This window comes from Haemorhous mexicanus, chromosome 16, assembly GCF_027477595.1.
Source record: "Haemorhous mexicanus isolate bHaeMex1 chromosome 16, bHaeMex1.pri, whole genome shotgun sequence".
NCBI lineage: Eukaryota > Metazoa > Chordata > Aves > Passeriformes > Fringillidae > Haemorhous > Haemorhous mexicanus.
Window position 1 is genome coordinate 17,147,221 of NC_082356.1, and position 18,164 is coordinate 17,165,384.

An 18,164-nucleotide genomic window follows, 5' to 3' on the forward strand; every position below is an offset into this window, starting at 1 on the left:
TTTTTGAGGTTTTTTTTGTGTCTTTTCCTCCTTTTTTAGGGTTTTTTTGGTGCCTCCCCAAATTTTTTGGGGTTTTTTTTGGCGTTTCCCCCCATTTTTGGGGGTTTGTTTGGTGCCTCCCCAAATTTTTGGGGGTATATTTTTGTGTCTTTTCCTCCTTTTTTAGGGTTTTTTTGGTGCCTCCCCAAATTTTTTGAGGGTTTTTTGGTGTGTTTTCCCCAAATTTTTGGGGTTTTTTTTTTGGTGCCTCCCAGATTTTGGTGATTTTTTTGTGTTTTCCTCAAGTTTTGGGGGGGTTTGTTTGGTTCCCCTCCCCATTTTTTAGGGTTTATTTGGTGCCTCCCCAAAATTTTGGGGTTTTTGATGCTTTTTTTTTTGGGGTCAGGTCTGGGATTGGGGGCAGTTTTGGGTTTTTGAGTCACTTTTAGGGCCAGTTTTGGATTTTTGGGTCACTTTTGGGTTCAGTTCTGCTTTTTGGGGTCACCTTTGGGGTCCCTGTCCCCCCAGGGGGAGGTTTGGGGTTGGTTTTGGGGTCACCTTTGGGTTTTGGGGTCACCTTTGGGGTCCCTGTCCCTGCAGGGGGAGGTTTGGGGGTCAGGTCTGGGTTTTGGGGTCAGGTCTGGGTTAGGGGTCATTTTTGGGGTCCCTGTCCCCGCAGGGGGAGGTTTGGGGTCAGGTCTGGGTTTTGGGGTCACCTTTGGGGTCCCTGACCCCCGTGTCCCCCAGGGGTCGGTTTGGGGGTCAGGTCTGGGTTTTGGGGTCAGGTCTGGGTTTTGGGGTCACCTTTGGGGTCCCTGACCCCCGTGTCCCCGCAGGGGGAGGTTAGGGGTTGGTTTTGGGGTCAGGTCTGGGTTAGGGGTCACCTTTGGGGTCACCTTTGGGGTCCCTGTCCCCGCAGGGGGAGGTTTTGGGGTCAGGTCTGGGTTTTGGGGTCACCTTTGGGGTCCCTGTCCCCGCAGGGGGAGGTTTGGGGGGCACCCGGCGCGGCGGAGCCGACGTCAACATCCGGCACTCGGGCAGGGACGACACCTCCCGCTACGACGAGCGGTGAGTGGGGGTCCCGGGGGGCTGGCATTGTCACTGTCACCCCCCTGTGTCACCTTGGGGACCCCAGGATTGTCACTGTCACCCCTGTGTCACCTTGGGGACCCTGGCATTGTCACTGTCACCCCCTGTGTCACCTTGGGGACCCCGGCATTGTCACTGTCACCCCCTGTGTCACCTTGGGGACCTCGGCATTGTCACTGTCACCCCCCTGTGTCACCTTGGGGACCCCAGGATTGTCACTGTCACCCCTGTGTCTCCTTGGGGACCCTGGCATTGTCACTGTCACCCCCTGTGTCACCTTGGGGACCCCGGCATTGTCACTGTCACCCCTGTGTCACCTTGGGGACCCTGGCATTGTCACTGTCACCCCCTGTGTCACCTTGGGGACCCCCGGCATTGTCACTGTCACCCCTGTGTCACCCTCGGGACCCCTTTGGGACCCCCTGTGTCACCTTGGGGACCCCGGCATTGTCACTGTCACCCCCTGTGTCACCCTTGGGGACCCCGGCATTGTCACTGTCACCCCCTGTGTCACCTTGGGGACCCCAGGATTGTCACTGTCACCCCCCTGTGTCACCCTTGGGACCCCTTGGAATGGGTCAGGGACCCCCAATGTCACCTTGGAGTGGGTCAGGGACCCCCCTGGGACCCCCTGCAGTGGGTCAAGGACCCCCAGGACACCTCAGGGACCCCTTTGGGACCCCCTGGAATGGGTAAGGGACCCCCTTGGGACCCCCCTGGAGTGGGTCAGGGACCCCCTGGAATGGGTCGGGGACCCCTTTGGGACCCCCTGGAGTAGGTCAAGGACCCCCAGGACCCCTCAGGGACCCCTTGGAATGGGTCAGGGACCACTTTGGGACCCCCTGGAGTGGGTCAGGGACCCTCTGGACCCCCTTGGGACCCCTGGAATGGGTCAGGGACCCCCCAGGCCACTTCAGGAACCCCCTTGGGACCCCCTGCAATGGGTCAGGGACCCCCTTGGGACCCCTCAGGGACCCCCTGGAATGGGTCAGGGACCCCCTGGACCCCCTTTGGGACCCCTCAGGGACCCCCTGGAATGGGTCAGGGACCCCCTTGGGACCCCTCAGGGACCCCCTGGAATGGGTCAGGGACCCCCTTGGGACCCCCTGGAATGGGTCAAGGACCCCCAGGACCCCCTTGGGACCCCTTGTAATGGGTCAGGGACCCCCCTGGAGTGGGTCAAGGCTCCCCAGGACCCCTCAGGGACCCCCTTGGGACCCCTTGTAATGGGTCAGGGACCCCCTGGAGTGGGTCAGGGACCACTTTGGGACCCCCTGGAGTGGGTCAGGGACCCTCTGGACCCCCTTGGGACACCCTGCAATGGGTCAGGGACCCCTTTGGGACCCCTCAGGGACCCCCTTGGGACCCCTGGAATGGGTCAGGGACCCCCCAGGCCACTTCAGGAACCCCCTTGGGACCCCCTGGAATGGGTCAGGGACCCCCCTTGGGACCCCTCAGGGACCCCCCTTTAAATGGGTCAGGGACCCTCAGGGCCCCTCAGGGACCCCCTTTGGGACCCCCTGCAATGGGTCAGGGACCCCCAGGATCCCTTTGGGACCCCCTGGGAGTGGGTCAGGGACCCATTTGGGACCCCCTGGAGTGGGTCAGGGACCCCCAGGACCCCCCTTTGGGACCCCCTGGAGTGGGTCAGGGACCCCCAGGATCCCTTTGGGACCCCCTGGAATGGGTCAGGGACCCCCTGGAATGGGTCAAGGACCCCCAGAACCCCTCAGGGACCCCCTGCAATGGGTCAAGGACCCCTTTGGGACCCCCTGGAGTGGGTCAGGGACCCCCAGGACCCCTCAGGGACCCCCCCGCCGTGCCGTGCCGTGACGGGCTCGGTCCCCGCAGGGACCGGGAGCGGGAGCGGGGAGCGGGACCGCCGGGAGCGCTCTCGGGAGCGGGACCGGCGCCGTTCGCGCTCCCGGGAGCGGCGGCGGCGAACGCGGAGCCGCGAGAAGGACGAGAGGGAACGGAAACGGGGCGGGAGCCGCGACCCGCAGCAAGGACCGAGACCGGGACCCGCGACCGCAAACGCCGCTCCCGCTCCCGGGACCGAAAGCGCGACCGCGACCGCGACAAGAAGGACGAGGGACCCCCGGAACCGCTGGAAGCCCCCGAGGAGCTGGGAGGGGGGCGGCGGCGAGCCCGGGAGCGGCGAGGGGATGGCGGGGGGAGGCGGCGGAGAAACGGGAGAGGGAGCGGGAGCGGCGCCGCGGGCACCGGGAGCGGGAGAGGCGGCGGGAGCGGGGAGCGGGACCGGGAGCGGGAGCACAAACGGGAGCGGGAGCGGCGCGACGAGAGAGCGCCCGGGGGAGGCAGCGGGGGGCGGCGGCGAGGGCGGCGATGGCGGCGCCGGGGGGGAGGCGGAGATGTTCCTGGGGGGCGACGGCGGTGCCGGTACCGACGGGTACCTGGCGGCGGAGAACGGCTACCTGCTGGAGCCCGCCATGGAGTGAGCGGCGGCCGCGGAGGGGAAATAAAGGGGTTTTATTGGAAAATAAAATGGGGTTTTGGGGTGGTTTCTGGGGGGAATGGGGTGGGGAAAAAATTTGGGGGGTTCTGGTGATTTGGGGTTTTTTTTTCAAGGGATTTTGGAGGCAATTTGGGGATTTTTTTGGGGGATTTTTGAGATTTTTGGGGGATTTTTTCAAGTGGAAATGGGGATTTTTTAAGCAAATTTGGGGTTTTTGTTCCAATTTTGGGATTTTTTCAAGTGGAATTGGGGATTTTTGAGCTAATTTGGGGGATTTTTGGGGGGATTTTTGAGATTTTTTGGGGGATTTTTTCAAGTGGAATTGGGGATTTTTTAAGCCAATTTGGGTTTTTTTTTTTTCAGGTGGAATTGCGAATTTTTGGTCCAATTTGGGGTTTTTTTTCATGTGTTTTTGGGGGATTTTTGAGCCTTTTTGGGGGATTTTTGAGATTTTTTGGGGGATTTTTTCAAGTGGAATTGGGAATTTTTGGTCCAATTGGGGGTTTTTTTCAGGGTTTTTTGGGGAATTTTTGGTCCAATTTGGGGTTTTTTTTCATGTGTTTTTGGGGGATTTTTGAGCCAATTTGGGGATTTTTTGGGGGATTTTTGAGATTTTTTGGGGGATTTTTTCAAGTGGAATTGGGGATTTTTTAAGCCAATTTGGGTTTTTTTTTTCAGGTGGAATTGGGAATTTTGGTCCAATTTGGGGGTTTTTTTCAGGGTTTTTGGGGAATTTTTGGTCCAGTTTGGGGGGTTTTTTTCATGTGTTTTTGGGGGATTTTTGAGCCAATTTGGGGATTTTTTGGGGGATTTTTGAGATTTTTGGGGGGATTTTTTCAAGTGGAATTGGGGATTTTTTAAACCAATTTGGGGTTTTTTTTTCAGGTGGAATTGGGAATTTTTGGTCCAATTTGGGGTTTTTTTTCATGTGTTTTGGGGGGATTTTTGAGCTAATTGGGGGGGTTTTTTCAGGGGTTTTTGGGGGATTTTTGAGAATTTTGGGGGATTTTTTCAAGTGGAATTGGGAATTTTTTAAGCCAGTTTGGGTTTTTTTTTTCAGGTGGAATTGGGGATTTTTGGTCCAAATTGTTTTTTTTTTTTTCTCATGCGTTTTTGGGGGATTTTTGAGATTTTTTTGGGGATTTTTTCAAGTGGAATTGGGGAATTTTTGGTCCAATTTGGGGTTTTTTGTTCCAATTTGGGGATTTTTTCAGGTGGAATTGGGAATTTTTGAGCCAATTTGGGGGTTTTTTCAGGGTTTTTTGGGGCATTTTTGAGATTTTTTGGGGGATTTTTTCAAGTGGAATTGGGGATTTTTTGGTCCAATTTGGGGATTTTTCTCAAGTGGAATTGGGGATTTTTGAGCCAAGTTGGGGTTTTTTTTTTCAGGTGGAATTGGGAATTTTTGGTCCAATTTGGGGTTTTTTTTCATGTGTTTTTGGGGGATTTTTGAGCCAATTTGGGGATTTTTTTCAGGGGTTTTTGGGGGATTTTTGAGATTTTTTGGGGGGGGGTTTTCAAGTGGAATTAGGGATTTTTGAGCCAATTTGGGTTTTTTTTTTTTCAGGTGGAATTGGGAATTTTTGGTCCAGTTTGGGGGGTTTTTTTCATGTGTTTTTGGGGGATTTTTGAGCCAATTTAGTTTTTTTTTTCTGGTGAAATTGGGGATATTTTTCTCCAATTTGGGGATTTTGGAGGGTTTTTTTCAAGTGGAATTGGGAAGTTTTGAGCCAATTTGGGTTTTTTTTCATGTGTTTTTGGGGGATTTTTGAGCCAATTTGGGGGTTTTTTTCAGTGTGTTTTTGGGGGATTTTTGAGCCTTTTTGTTTTTTTTTTTCAAGTGGAATTGGGGATTTTGGAGCCAATTTGGGGATTTTGGGGTTTTTATTCAGGTGGAATTGGAGAATTTTGAGCCTTTTGGGTTTTTTTTTTTCAGGTGTTTCTGGGGGGGTTTGAGCCTTTTTGGGGTTTTTTTTTTCAGGGGTTTTTGGGGGTTTGTGGGTTTTTTTTTAAGTGGAATTGGGGATTTTTTGCTCCAGTCTGGGGGACATTTTTAGGTGGAATTGGGGATTTTTTGTGCCAATTTTTGCTCCAATTTAGGGGTTTTTTTTTCAGTTTATTTTGGGGATTTTTGAGCCAGATTGGGGTTTTGGGTTTTTTTTTTTTTTTTTCAAGTGGAATTGAGGATTTTTTTGCTCCAGTTTTGGGGATTTTTGCTCCAATTTCGGGAGTTTTTATATGTGGAATTGGGGATTTTTTTGTGCCGGTTTGGGGGGTTTTGTTCCAATTTGGGACTTTTAAAATAGAATTGGGGGATTTTTACTCCAATTTAGGGTTTTTTTCGGACGGAATGGATTTCTTTTTGCTCCAAAATTTGGGGTTTTTTAGCCCTAAAAATGTCCCCCCCATTTCAGGCTCCTTCCCTAAAAAGGGCTTCCCCCCTCCCCAAAATTTGGGTTCTTTTGCTCACCCCAAAATTTGGGACAACCCCCCCAATTTTTGGGGTCTTTTCTCTCAGAATTGGGGTCCCACCCCCCCACCCCAGATTTGGGGTTAATTTGGGACCCCTCCCCCAGTTTCCCCACCCCCATTTTTGGGGTCTTCCCCCTAAAATTTGGGGGTCCCCTCCCCCATTTTCTCCCCCTCCAAAATTCGGTTTTTTCCCTCCTCCCCCAAATTCGGGCTCTCCGCTTTCTGCGCATGCGCGGGGCCGGGGGCGTGGTTTGGGTACGCCCAAATAAGGACATGGGCGTGGCCAAGCAGCACAGACGTGACATGAAGCGAGCGATGGGCGTGGTTTGAGTGAGAAGGGGCGGGGTTTGCGTGGAACGGGGCGTGGCCAGCGGGTGGGCGTGGCCAGGCGAAGATGGCAGCGCTGAGCGGGGACGCGCTGGGGCTGGAGCGGGGTACGGGGCCAATTTGGGGCGAATCTGGGGGGTTTTGGGAAATTTGGGGATTTTGGGGGGTCCGGGGGGGTCCTGGGGGTGGGGGGGAGGGGAGGGGGAGGGGCTGAGGGGCGACGGAGGCGTCGGGAGTGGGGGAGGGGCGGCAAGGGGTGGTTGGGGGGGGTTTAAATGGGAAATTGGGGAAAATTTGGGGGAATTTTGGAGGATTTGAGAATTTGGGGGGATTTGAGGGGTGGGGGAGGGGGAGTGAGGGGGGCTGGGGGTTGCGGGAGGTTAAGGAGGGGCACGGCGGGAATTTTGGGGTGAAGGGGTGAATTTGGGGGGACTTTGGGGCAGTTTTGGGGTGATTTTGGGGATGATTTTGGGGGCTGATTTTTGGGGTGACTGCGTTTGATTTTGGGGCGGTTTTGGGGTGATTTTGGGGTGATTTTAGGGCAGTTTTGGGGTGACTCTGGGGTTGATTTTGAGGCTGATTTTTGGGGTGGTTTTTGGGATGATTTGGGGTGATTCTGGGGGTGATTTTTGGGCTGTTTGGGGCTGATTTTTGGGGTGGTTTGGGGTGATTTGGGGGTGATTCTGGGCGTGATTTTGGGCTGATTTTTGGGGTGACTTCGGGGTGATTTTGGGGTGGTTTGAGCTGATTTTTGGGGTGATTCTGGGGTGACTCCGGAGGTGATTCTGGGGTGACTCTGGGGGTGATTTTGGGGGCGACCCCGAGGGTGATTTTGGGCTCATTTTGGGTTGATTCCGGTGGTGATTTGGGGCTGTTTTGGGGTGATTTTGGGTTAATTCCGGGGGTGATTTGGGGGCTGTTTTGGGGTGTTTCTCGAGATGATTTTGGGGTGATTGGGGGCCCCCCAGACGTGTCCCGGGCCGTGGAGCTGCTGGAGCGGCTCCAGCGCAGTGGGGAGCTGCCCCCCCAAAAGCTGCAGGCGCTGCAGAGGGTCCTGCAGAGCAAGTTCTGCTCCGCCATCCGCGAGGTGACCCCAAAAACCGCCCCAGAAACCCCCAAATCCACCCCAAAAACCCCAAAAACCGCCCCAAAACCCACCCAGGAACACCCCAGAAACCCCCAAATCCACCCCAAAAACCCCAAAAACCGCCCCAAAACCACCCAGGAACACCCAGGAACCCCCAAATCCACCCCAAAAACCCCCAAAACCACCCTCAAACCACCCAGGAACACCCAGAAATCCCCAAATCCACTCGAAACCCCCCAAACCACCTTCAAAACCTCCAAAAACCCACCTGGGAAACCCCAAAAACCTCCAGAACCACCCTAAATCCACCCCAGAAACCCCCAAATCCACCCCAGAAACCCCAAAATCCACCCCAAATCCACCCCAAACCCCCCCCAAACCACCCTCAAAACCTCCAAAAACCCACCTAGGAACCCCCAAAAACCTCCAGAACCACCCCAGATTTACCCCAAAAACCCCCAAAACTCCCCAAATCACCCCCAAACCACCCAGGAACACCCAGAAACCCCCAAATCCACCCCAGGAACCCCAAAATCCACCCCAAAACCACCTGGGAACCCCCAAATCCTCCTCAAATCCCACCCCAAAACCCACCTGGGAACCCCTGAAACCACCTGGGAGCCCCAAAACCCATCTGGGAACCCCCAAATCCACCCCAAAACCCCCTCAAAAAACCCCAAAACCCCCCAAATCCACCCCAAAACCCACCTGGGAACCCCTGAAACCACCTGGGAGCCCCAAAATCCCCAAAAATCCCCAAAACCCATCTGGGAACCCCCAAATCCACCCCAAAATCCACCTGGGAACCTCAAAATCCATCCAGGGGACCCCAAATCCATCCAGGGGACCCCGAAATCCACCTGGGGAACCCCAAAATCCACCTGGGGGACCCCCAAATCCATCCAGAGGACCCCAAAATCCACCTGGGGAACCCCAAATTCATTCAGGGGGACCCCGAAATCCACCTGGGGGACCCCAAATCCACCTGGGGACCCCCAAATCCACCTGGGGACCCCCAAAACCCCTCCAGTTCCCCCCCCAGTTTCCCCCCAACTCCCCAAAATCCCCCCCAGAATCTTTCCCGGGACCCCCCCCCAAATGTCTCAGCTGCCCCTCGGGGGGTCCGGGGGGGCTCCCGGGGGTTTTGGGGTCCCCCCCAACGCCGGGGTCCCCCCCAGGTCTATGAGCAGCTCTACGACACCTTGGACATCGCGGGGAGCCCCGAAATCCGCGCCCACGCCACGGCCAAGGTACCCCAAAACCACCCCGGGACCCCAAAATATCCCTGGGGGACCCCAAAATATTCCTGGGAACCCCAAAAATACCCCGGGACCCCAAAACCCCCCCCGGGACCCCCAAAACCCCCGGGACCCCAAAACATCCCTGGGGGACCCCAAAATATCCCTGGGGAACCCCAAAATATTCCTGGGAACCCCAAAAATACCCCGGGACCCCAAAACACCCCCCGGGACCCCAAAATATCCCTGGGGGACCCCAAAATATCGCTGGGGAACCCCAAAATATTCCTGGGAAACCCCAAAATATTCCTGGGGGACCCCAAAATATCCTCTGGGACCCCAAAACCCCCGGACCCCAAAACATCCTCTGGGACCCCAAAATATCGCTGGGGAACCCCAAAATATTCCTGGGAACCCCAAAATATTCCTGGGGGACCCCAAAATATCCTCTGGGACCCCAAAACCCCCGGGACCCCAAAACATCCTCTGGGACCCCAAAATATCGCTGGGGAACCCCAAAACATCCCTGGGGGACCCCAAAATATCCCTGGGGGACCCCAAAATATCCCTGGGGACCCCAAAACATCCTCTGGGACCCCAAAACCCCCCCGGGACCCCAAAATATCGCTGGGGAACCCCAAAATATTCCTGGGAACCCCAAAAATACCCCGGGACCCCAAAACACCCCCCGGGACCCCAAAAAATCCTCTGGGACCCCAAAGCCCCCCCAAAATATCCCTGGGGGACCCCAAAATATCACTGGGGGACCCCAAAATATTCCTGGGAACCCCAAAAATACCCCGGGACCCCAAAATATTGCTGGGGAACCCCAAAATATCCCTGGGGAACCCCAAAAATACCCTGGGGACCCCGAAAAACCACCCTGGGACCCCCAAACAATTCAATGTCATCTCAGTGTCCCCAAATGTCCCCAAATGTCCCCAAATGCCCTCGATGACCCCAATGTCCCCAGTGCCCTCAGTGACTCCAGTATCCCCCAGTGTCCCCAAGCTGTCCCCCAATGTCACCAAATGTCCCCAATGCCCCCCAACGGCCCCAATGTCCTGCATGACCCCAATGTCCCCAATGCCCCCAATCCCCCCAATCCCCCCAGTGTCCCCATTGTCCCCGCTGTCCCCAGGCCACGGTGGCGGCGTTCGCGGCCAGCGAGGGCCACGCCCACCCGCGCGTGGTGGAGCTGCCCACTGTCCCCAATGTCCCCAATGTCCCCAATGTCCCCAATGTCCCCCGATGTCCCCAACGTCCCCAATGTCCCCAACATCCCCAACGTCCCCAATGTCCCCAACATCCCCAATGTCCCCAACATCCCCAATGCCCCCAGTGTCCCCAATGTCCCCAATGCCCTGATTGTCCCCAATGTCCCCATTGTCCCCGCTGTCCCCAGGCCACGGTGGCGGCGTTCGCGGCCAGCGAGGGCCCACGCCCACCCGCGGGTGGTGGAGCTGCCCAAGACCGAGGAGGGTTTGGGCTTCAACATCATGGGGGGCAAGGAGCAGAACTCGCCCATCTACATCTCGCGGGTCATCCCGGGCGGCGTGGCCGACCGCCACGGCGGGCTCAAACGGGGGGGATCAGCTGCTCAGCGTCAACGGCGTGGTGAGGCTTTGGGGCCAATTCCCGGGATTTTGGGGTCTTTGGGGGGTTAAATTGGAGTTTGAAGGGTTAAATTGGGGTTTTGGGGTTATTCTGGGGGTTTGGGATGGGATTTGGGGTGGGCCGACCGCCACGGGGGGCTCAAACGGGGCGACCAGCTGCTCAGCGTCAACGGCGTGGTGAGGCTTTGGGGCCAATTCCTGGGATTTTGGGGTTTTTATGGGGTTAAATTGGGATTTTGGGGGGTTTGGAGTGGTTAAATTGAGGTTTGGGGTTATTCTGGGGGGTTGGGGTGGGATTTGGGGTGGCCGACCGCCACGGGGGCCTCAAACGGGGCGACCAGCTGCTCAGCGTCAACGGCGTGGTGAGGCTTTGGGGCCAATTCCCGGGATTTTGGGGGTCTTTGGGAGGTTAAATTGGGGTTTGGAGTGGTTAATTTGGGGGTTTTTGGGGGGTTTGGGTGGGAAATGGGATCACCAGCTGCTCAGCATCAATGGCATGGTGAGGCTTTGGGGCCAATTCCCGGGATTTTGGGGTCTTTGGGGGGTTAAATTGGGGTTTGGAGTGGTTAAATTGGGGTTTGAAGGGTTAAATTGGGGTTTGGAGTGAGTAATTTGGGGTTTTGGGGTGGTTCAGTTGGGGTTTGGAGTGGGTAATTTGGAGTTTTGGGGAGTTTGGGTGGGAAATGGGATCACCAGCTGCTCAGCGTCAACGGCGTGGTGAGGCTTTGGGGCCAATTCCCGGGATTTTGGGGTTTTTATAGGGTTAAATTGGGTTTTGGAGTGGTTAAATTGGGGTTTGAAGGGTTAAATTGGGGTTTGGAGTGGGTAATTTGGGGTTTTGGGGGGTTTGGGTGGGAAACAGGGCGACCAGCTGCTCAGCGTCAACGGCGTGAGTGAGGCTTTGGGGCCAATTCCCGGGATTTTGGGGTCTTTGGGGGGTTTGGAGTGGTTAAATTGGGGTTTTGGGGTTATTCTGGGGGTTTGGGGTGGGATTTGGCGTGGCCGACCGCCACGGGGGGGCTCAAACGGGGGGATCAGCTGCTCAGCGTCAACGGCGTGGTGAGGCTTTGGGGCCAATTCCCGGGGATTTTGGGGTTTTTATGGGGTTAAATTGGGATTTGGAGTGGTTAAATTGGGGTTTGAAGGGTTAAAATTGGGGTTTGGAGTGGGTAATTTGGGGTTTTGGGGGGTTTGGGTGGGAAATGGGGCGACCAGCTGCTCAGCGTCAACGGCGTGGTGAGGCTTTGGGGCCAATTCCCGGGATTTTGGGGTTTTCAGCAGGTTTGGGGTGGTTAATTTGGGGTTTGGGGTGGTTAAATTGGGGTTTGGAGTGGTTAAATTGGGGTTTGGAATGGGTAATTTGGGGTTTTGGGGGGTTGGGGTGGGTTTTGGGGTGGCCGACCGCCACGGGGGGCTCAAACGGGGCGACCAGCTGCTCAGCGTCAACGGCGTGGTGAGGCTTTGGGGCCAATTCCCGGGATTTTGGGGTTTTTATGGGGTTCAATTGGGATTTTGGGGCGTTTGGAGTGGGTAAATTGGGGTTTTGGGGTGGTTCAATTGGGGTTTGGAGTGGTTAATTTGGGATTTGGAGTGGTTAAATTGGGGTTTGGAGTGGGTAATTTGGGGTCTTGGGGGGTTTGGGTGGGAAATGGGATCACCAGCTGCTCAGCGTCAACGGCGTGGTGAGGCTTTGGGGCCAATTCCCGGGATTTTGGGGTTTTCAGCAGGTTTGGGGTGGTTAATTTGGGGTTTGGGGTTATTCTGGGGGATTTGGGTGGGATTTGGGGTGGCCGACCGCCACGGCGGGCTCAAACGGGGCGACCAGCTGCTCAGCGTCAACGGCGTGGTGAGGCTTTGGGGCCAATTCCTGGGATTTTGGGGTTTTCAGCAGGTTTGGGGTGGTTAAATTGGGGTTTGGGGTGGATAAATTGGGGTTTGGGGTTATTCTGGGGGTTTGGGGTGGGATTTGGGGTGGCCGACCGCCACGGGGGGCTCAAATGGGGCGACCAGCTACTCAGCGTCAACGGCGTGGTGAGGCTTTGGGGCCAATTCCCGGGATTTTGGGGTTTTCTGCAGGTTTGGGGTGGTTAAATTGGGGTTTGGGGTGGGTAAATTGGGGTTTGAAGGGTTAAATTGGGGTTTGGAGTGGTTAATTTGGGGTTTGAAGGGTTAAATTGGGGTTTGGAGTGGTTAAATTGGGGTTTGGAGTGGGTAATTTGGGGTTTTGGGGGGTTTGGGTGGGAAATGGGATCACCAGCTGCTCAGCGTCAACGGCGTGGTGAGGCTTTGGGGCCAATTCCCGGGATTTTGGGGTCTTTGGGGGGTTCAGTTGGGATTTTGGGGGGTTTGGAGTGGTTAATTTGGGGTTTGGGGGTGGTTTTTGAGATCAGAGCAGTTTTTGGGTGGGTTTTGGGGTTCTGGGTGGGTTTTTGGGGTCAGGGCAGTTTTTGGGTGGGTTTTGGGGTTCCATTTGGGTTTTTGGGGTCGGAGCAGTTTCTGGTTGGGTTTTTGGGTGGGTTTTTGGGGTCGGGGCAGTTTTTGGGTGGATTTTTGGGGTTCTGGGTGGGTTTTTGGGGTTGGGGCAGTTTCCGGTTGGGTTTTTGGGGTTCTGGGTGGGTTTTTGGGGTCGGGGCAGTTTCTGGGTGGGTTTTTGGGGTTCTGGGTGGGTTTTTGGGGTCGGGGCAGTTTCTGGTTGGGTTTTTGGGGTCTGGGCAGTTTCTGGGTGGATTTTTGGGGTTCTGGGTGGGTTTTTGGGGTTCTGGGTGAGTTTCTGGGGTCGGGGCAGTTTCCGGTTGGGTTTTTGGGGTTCTGGGTGGATTTTTGGGGTCGGGGCAGTTTCTGGTTGGGTTTTTGGGGTTCCATTTGGGGTTTTGGGGTCGGGGCAGTTTCTGGGTGGGTTTTTGGGGTTCCATTGGGATTTTGGGGTGCAGAGCGTGGAGGGGGAGCAGCACGAGCCGCGCGCTGAAGGGTTTTGGGGTTCATGGGTTTTGGGGTCGGGCAGTTCCGGGTGGGTTTTTGGAGTTCCATTTGGGGTTTTTGGGGTCGGGGCAGTTTCCGGGTGGGTTTTGGGTTCTGGGTGGGTTCGGGGGTTCTGGGTGGGTTTTTCGGGTTGGGGGTTTTTGGGTTGGGGGTTCGTTGGGGGTCTGGGCAGTTTCTGGGTGGATTTTTGGGGTTCTGGGTGGGTTTTTGGGGTTCTGGGTGGCTTTTTGGGGTAGGGGCAGTTTCCGGGTGCGTTTTTGGAGTTCCATTTGGGTTTTTGGGGTCGGGGCAGTTTCTGGTTGTGTTTTTGGAGTTCTGGGTGGGTTTTTGGGGTCGGGGCAGTTTCCGGGTGGGTTTTTGGGGTTCCATTTGGGATTTTGGGGTGCAGAGCGTGGAGGGGGAGCAGCACGAGCGCGCGGTGGAGCTGCTGAAGGGTTTTTGGGGTTCCATTTGGGTTTTTGGGGTCGGGGCAGTTTCCGGGTGGGTTTTTGGGGTTCCATTTGGGGTTTTGGGGTCGGGGCAGTTTCTGGTTGGGTTTTTGGGGTTCCATTTGGGTTTTTGGGGTCGGGGCAGTTTCTGGTTGGGTTTTTGGGATTCCATTTGGGTTTTTGGGGTCGGGGCAGTTTCTGGGTGGGTTTTTGGGGTTCCATTTGGGTTTTTGGGGTCGGGGCAGTTTCCGGTTGGGTTTTTGGGGTTCCATCTGGGATTTTGGGGCGCAGAGCGTGGAGGGGGAGCAGCACGAGCGCGCGGTGGAGCTGCTGAAGGGTTTTTGGGGTTCTGGGTGGGTTTTTGGGGTTCTGGGTGGGTTTTTGGGGTCAGGGCAGTTTCCAGTTGGGTTTTTGGGATTCCATTTGGGTTTTTGGGGTTGGGGCAGTTTTTGGTTGGGTTTTTGGGGTTCTGGGTGGGTTTTTGGGGTCGGGGCAGTTTCCGGGTGGGTTTTTGGGGTTCCATTTGGGTTTTTGGGGTCGGGGCAGTTTCTGGGTGGGTTTTTGGGGTTCTGGGTGGGTTTTTGGGGTCGGGGCAGTTTCTGGTTGGTGTTTTGGAGTTCCATTTGGGTTTTTGGGGTCGGGGCAGTTTCTGGTTGGGTTTTTGGGGTTCCATTTGGGTTTTTGGGGTCGGGGCAGTTTCCGGTTGGGTTTTTGGGGTTCTGGGTGGGTTTTTGGGGTCGGGGCAGTTTCTGGTTGTGTTTTTGGGGTTCCATTTGGGGTTTTTGGGGTCGGGGCAGTTTCCGGTTGGGTTTTTGGGGTTCCATCTGGGATTTTGGGGCGCAGAGCGTGGAGGGGGAGCAGCACGAGCGCGCGGTGGAGCTGCTGAAGGGTTTTTGGGGTTCCATTTGGGTTTTTGGGGTCGGGGCAGTTTCCGGGTGGGTTTTTGGGGTTCCATTTGGGTTTTTGGGGTCAGGGCAGTTTCCGGGTGGGTTTTTGGGGTTCTGGGTGGGTTTTTGGGGTCGGGGCAGTTTCCGGGTGGGTTTTTGGGGTTCCATCTGGGATTTTGGGGTGCAGAGCGTGGAGGGGGAGCAGCACGAGCGCGCGGTGGAGCTGCTGAAGGGTTTTTGGGGTTCCATTTGGGTTTTTGGGGTCAGGGCAGTTTCTGGTTAGGTTTTTGGGGTTCCATCTGGGATTTTGGGGCGCAGAGCGTGGAGGGGGAGCAGCACGAGCGCGCGGTGGAGCTGCTGAAGGGTTTTTGGGGTTCTGGGTGGGTTTTTGGGGTTCCATTTGGGGTTTTGGGGTCGGGGCAGTTTCTGGTTGGGTTTTTGGAGTTCCATTTGGGTTTTTGGGGTCGGGGCAGTTTCTGGTTGGGTTTTTGGGGTTCCATTTGGGTTTTTGGGGTCGGGGCAGTTTCCGGTTGGGTTTTTGGGGTTCTGGGTGGGTTTTTGGGGTCGGGGCAGTTTCTGGTTGTGTTTTTGGGGTTCCATTTGGGGTTTTTGGGGTCGGGGCAGTTTCCGGTTGGGTTTTTGGGGTTCCATCTGGGATTTTGGGGCGCAGAGCGTGGAGGGGGAGCAGCACGAGCGCGCGGTGGAGCTGCTGAAGGGTTTTTGGGGTTCCATTTGGGTTTTTGGGGTCGGGGCAGTTTCCGGGTGGGTTTTTGGGGTTCCATTTGGGTTTTTGGGGTCAGGGCAGTTTCCGGGTGGGTTTTTGGGGTTCTGGGTGGGTTTTTGGGGTCGGGGCAGTTTCCGGGTGGGTTTTTGGGGTTCCATCTGGGATTTTGGGGTGCAGAGCGTGGAGGGGGAGCAGCACGAGCGCGCGGTGGAGCTGCTGAAGGGTTTTTGGGGTTCCATTTGGGTTTTTGGGGTCAGGGCAGTTTCTGGTTAGGTTTTTGGGGTTCCATCTGGGATTTTGGGGCGCAGAGCGTGGAGGGGGAGCAGCACGAGCGCGCGGTGGAGCTGCTGAAGGCGGCGCAGGGCTCGGTGAAGCTGGTGGTGCGTTACACGCCGCGCGTGCTCGAGGAGATGGAGGCGCGCTTCGAGAAGCTGCGCACGGCGCGGCGCCGGCAGCACAACAGCTACTCGTGAGCGCCCCAACCCCGAGTCCCTGGGTGCCCAAACCCCAAAATCCCTGCACCCCAAATCCCTGCACCCCAAACCCCAAAATCCCTGCACCCCAAACCCCAAAATCCCTGCACCCCAAATCCCCGAGTCCCTGTGTGCCCAAACCCCAAATCCCTGTGTGCCCAAATCCCAAAATCCCTGTGTGCCCAAACCCCAAAATTCCTGCACCCCAAATCCCCAAATCCCTGTGTGCCCAAATCCCTGTGTGCCCAAACCCCAAAATCCGTGTGCCCAAATCCCCAAATCCCCGAGTCCCCAAACCCCAAAATCCATGTGCCCAAACCCCAAAATCCCTGCACCCCAAATCCCAAATCCCTGTGTGCCCAAATCCCAAAATCCCTGCACCCCAAATCCCAAATCCCTGTGTGCCCAAATCCCTGTGTGCCCAAATCCCCGAGTCCCTGGGTGCCCAAACCCCAAATCCCTGTGTGCCCAAACCCCAAATCCCTGTGTGCCCAAACCCCAAAATCCCTGTGTGCCCAAATCCCAAATCCCTGAGTGCCCAAATCCCTGTGTGCCCAAATCCCCGAGTCCCTGGGTGCCCAAACCCCAAATCCCTGTGTGCCCAAACCCCAAAATCCCTGTGTGCCCAAATCCCTGTGTGCCCAAACCCCAAAATCCGTGTGTGCCAAAACCCCAAAATCCCTGCACCCCAAATCCCTGTGTGCCCAAACCCCAAATCCCTGTGTGCCCAAATCCCTGTGTGCCCAAACCCCAAAATCCGTGTGCCCAAATCCCCAAGTCCCCGAGTCCCCAAACCCCAAACTCCGTGTGCCCAAATCCCAAAATCCCTGCACCCCAAATCCCAAATCCCTGTGTGCCCAAATCCCCAAATCCCTGTGTGCCCACACCCCAAATCCCTGTGTGCCCAATCCCCAAATCCCAAGATCCATGAGTCCCCAAATCCCAAAATCCCAAATCCCCAAATCTCTGAGTTCCCAAAATCCCTGAGGAGTTCCCAAATCCCCGAGTCCCAAAATCTACGAGTCCCCAAATCCCAAATCCCAAAATCCCAAATCCCTGAGGAGTTCCCAAACCCCCAAATTTCACCCCAAACTCCCCCCGACCCCGCTGACCCCTCCCCAATTTCACCCCACAGGTCGCTGGAATCGAGGGGGTAGAACCCCCCCCAGGAGACCCCAAAGACCCCCCAGGACCCCCCAAAGTCACCTGGGACCCCCCAGGATCCTCTGGGACCCCCAGGGACCTTCTGGGACCCCCCCAGAGTCCCCTGGGACCCCCCAAAGACCCCCAGGACCCCCCAGAGTCCCCTGGGACCCCTCAGGACCCCCCAAAGTCACCTGGGACCCCCCCCGGGACCCCAAAGACCCCCGGGACTCCCCAGGACCCCCCAAAGTCACCTGGGATCCCTTTGGGACCCCCTGGGACCCCCCAAAGTCACCTGGGACCCCCCCCCAGAGACCCCCGGGATGCCCCCAAAATCATCTGGGATCCCCCCAGGACCCCTCAAAGACCCCTTGGGACCCCCCTGGGACACCCCAGGACCCCTCTGGGACCCCCAGGGACCTTCTGGGACCCCCCAGGACCCCCAAAAGTCACCTGGGACCCCCCAGGGACCCTCAAAGACCCCTGGGACCCCCCAAAGTCACCTGGGACCCCCCGGGACCCCTTGGGACCCCCTGGGACCCCCCCCAGACCCCCCAAAGTCACCTGGGATCCCCCCAGGACCCCCCAGCCCCCCCAGGACCCCCCAGCCCTGTGTGTATATCTGGAACTTTCTGTACAGTATTTATTGGCTGCTATTTAAAGGCGTGGCCCAGGTGGGTCACCTGTGTCACCTGAGTGTCACCTGTGTCACCTGAGGGGGGGTCACCTGTGTCACCTGTGTCACCTGAGTGTCACCTGTGTCACCTGAGCGGGGTCATCTATGTCACCTGTGTCACCTGAGTGTCACCTGTGTCACCTGAGGGGGGTCACCTGTGTCACCTGTGTCACCTGAGTGTCACCTGTGTCACCTGTGTCACCTGAGTGTCACCTGGGTCACCTGTGTGTCACCTGGGTCACCTGTGTCGCCTGTGGGGGGGGGGTCACCCGTGTCACCTGTCTCACCTGTCACCTGTGTCACCTGAGGGGGGGGGTCACCTGTGTCACCTGTGTCACCTGACGGGGTCACCTGTGTCACCTGTGTGCCACCTGAGTGTCACCTGTGTCACCTGAGGGGGGTCACCTGTGTCACCTGTGTCACCTGAGTGTCACCTGGGTCACCTGTGTGTCACCTGGGTCACCTGTGTCACCTGGGGGGGGGGGGGGTCACCTGTGGGGGGGGGGGTCACCCATGTCAACTGTGTCACCCTGTGACACCTCACTGTCACCTGTGTCACCTGAGTGTCAC

At 56.6% G+C, this 18,164-nt stretch overlaps 1 protein-coding gene across 1 annotated transcript; it reads left to right on the plus strand.

Annotated features, from left to right (window-relative positions):
- The first annotated feature begins 6,393 nt into the window (after positions 1 to 6,393).
- LOC132334668 (protein lin-7 homolog B-like) lies at positions 6,394 to 17,000 on the plus strand. Its single transcript, XM_059860757.1, is given in 8 exon segments — positions 6,394 to 6,450; positions 7,312 to 7,430; positions 8,609 to 8,680; positions 9,810 to 9,875; positions 10,141 to 10,254; positions 10,256 to 10,285; positions 15,611 to 15,771; positions 16,911 to 17,000. Coding segments are annotated over 8 exon segments (624 nt in total). The 5' UTR covers positions 6,394 to 6,410; the 3' UTR covers positions 16,933 to 17,000.
- Positions 17,001 to 18,164: the final 1,164 nt, after the last annotated feature.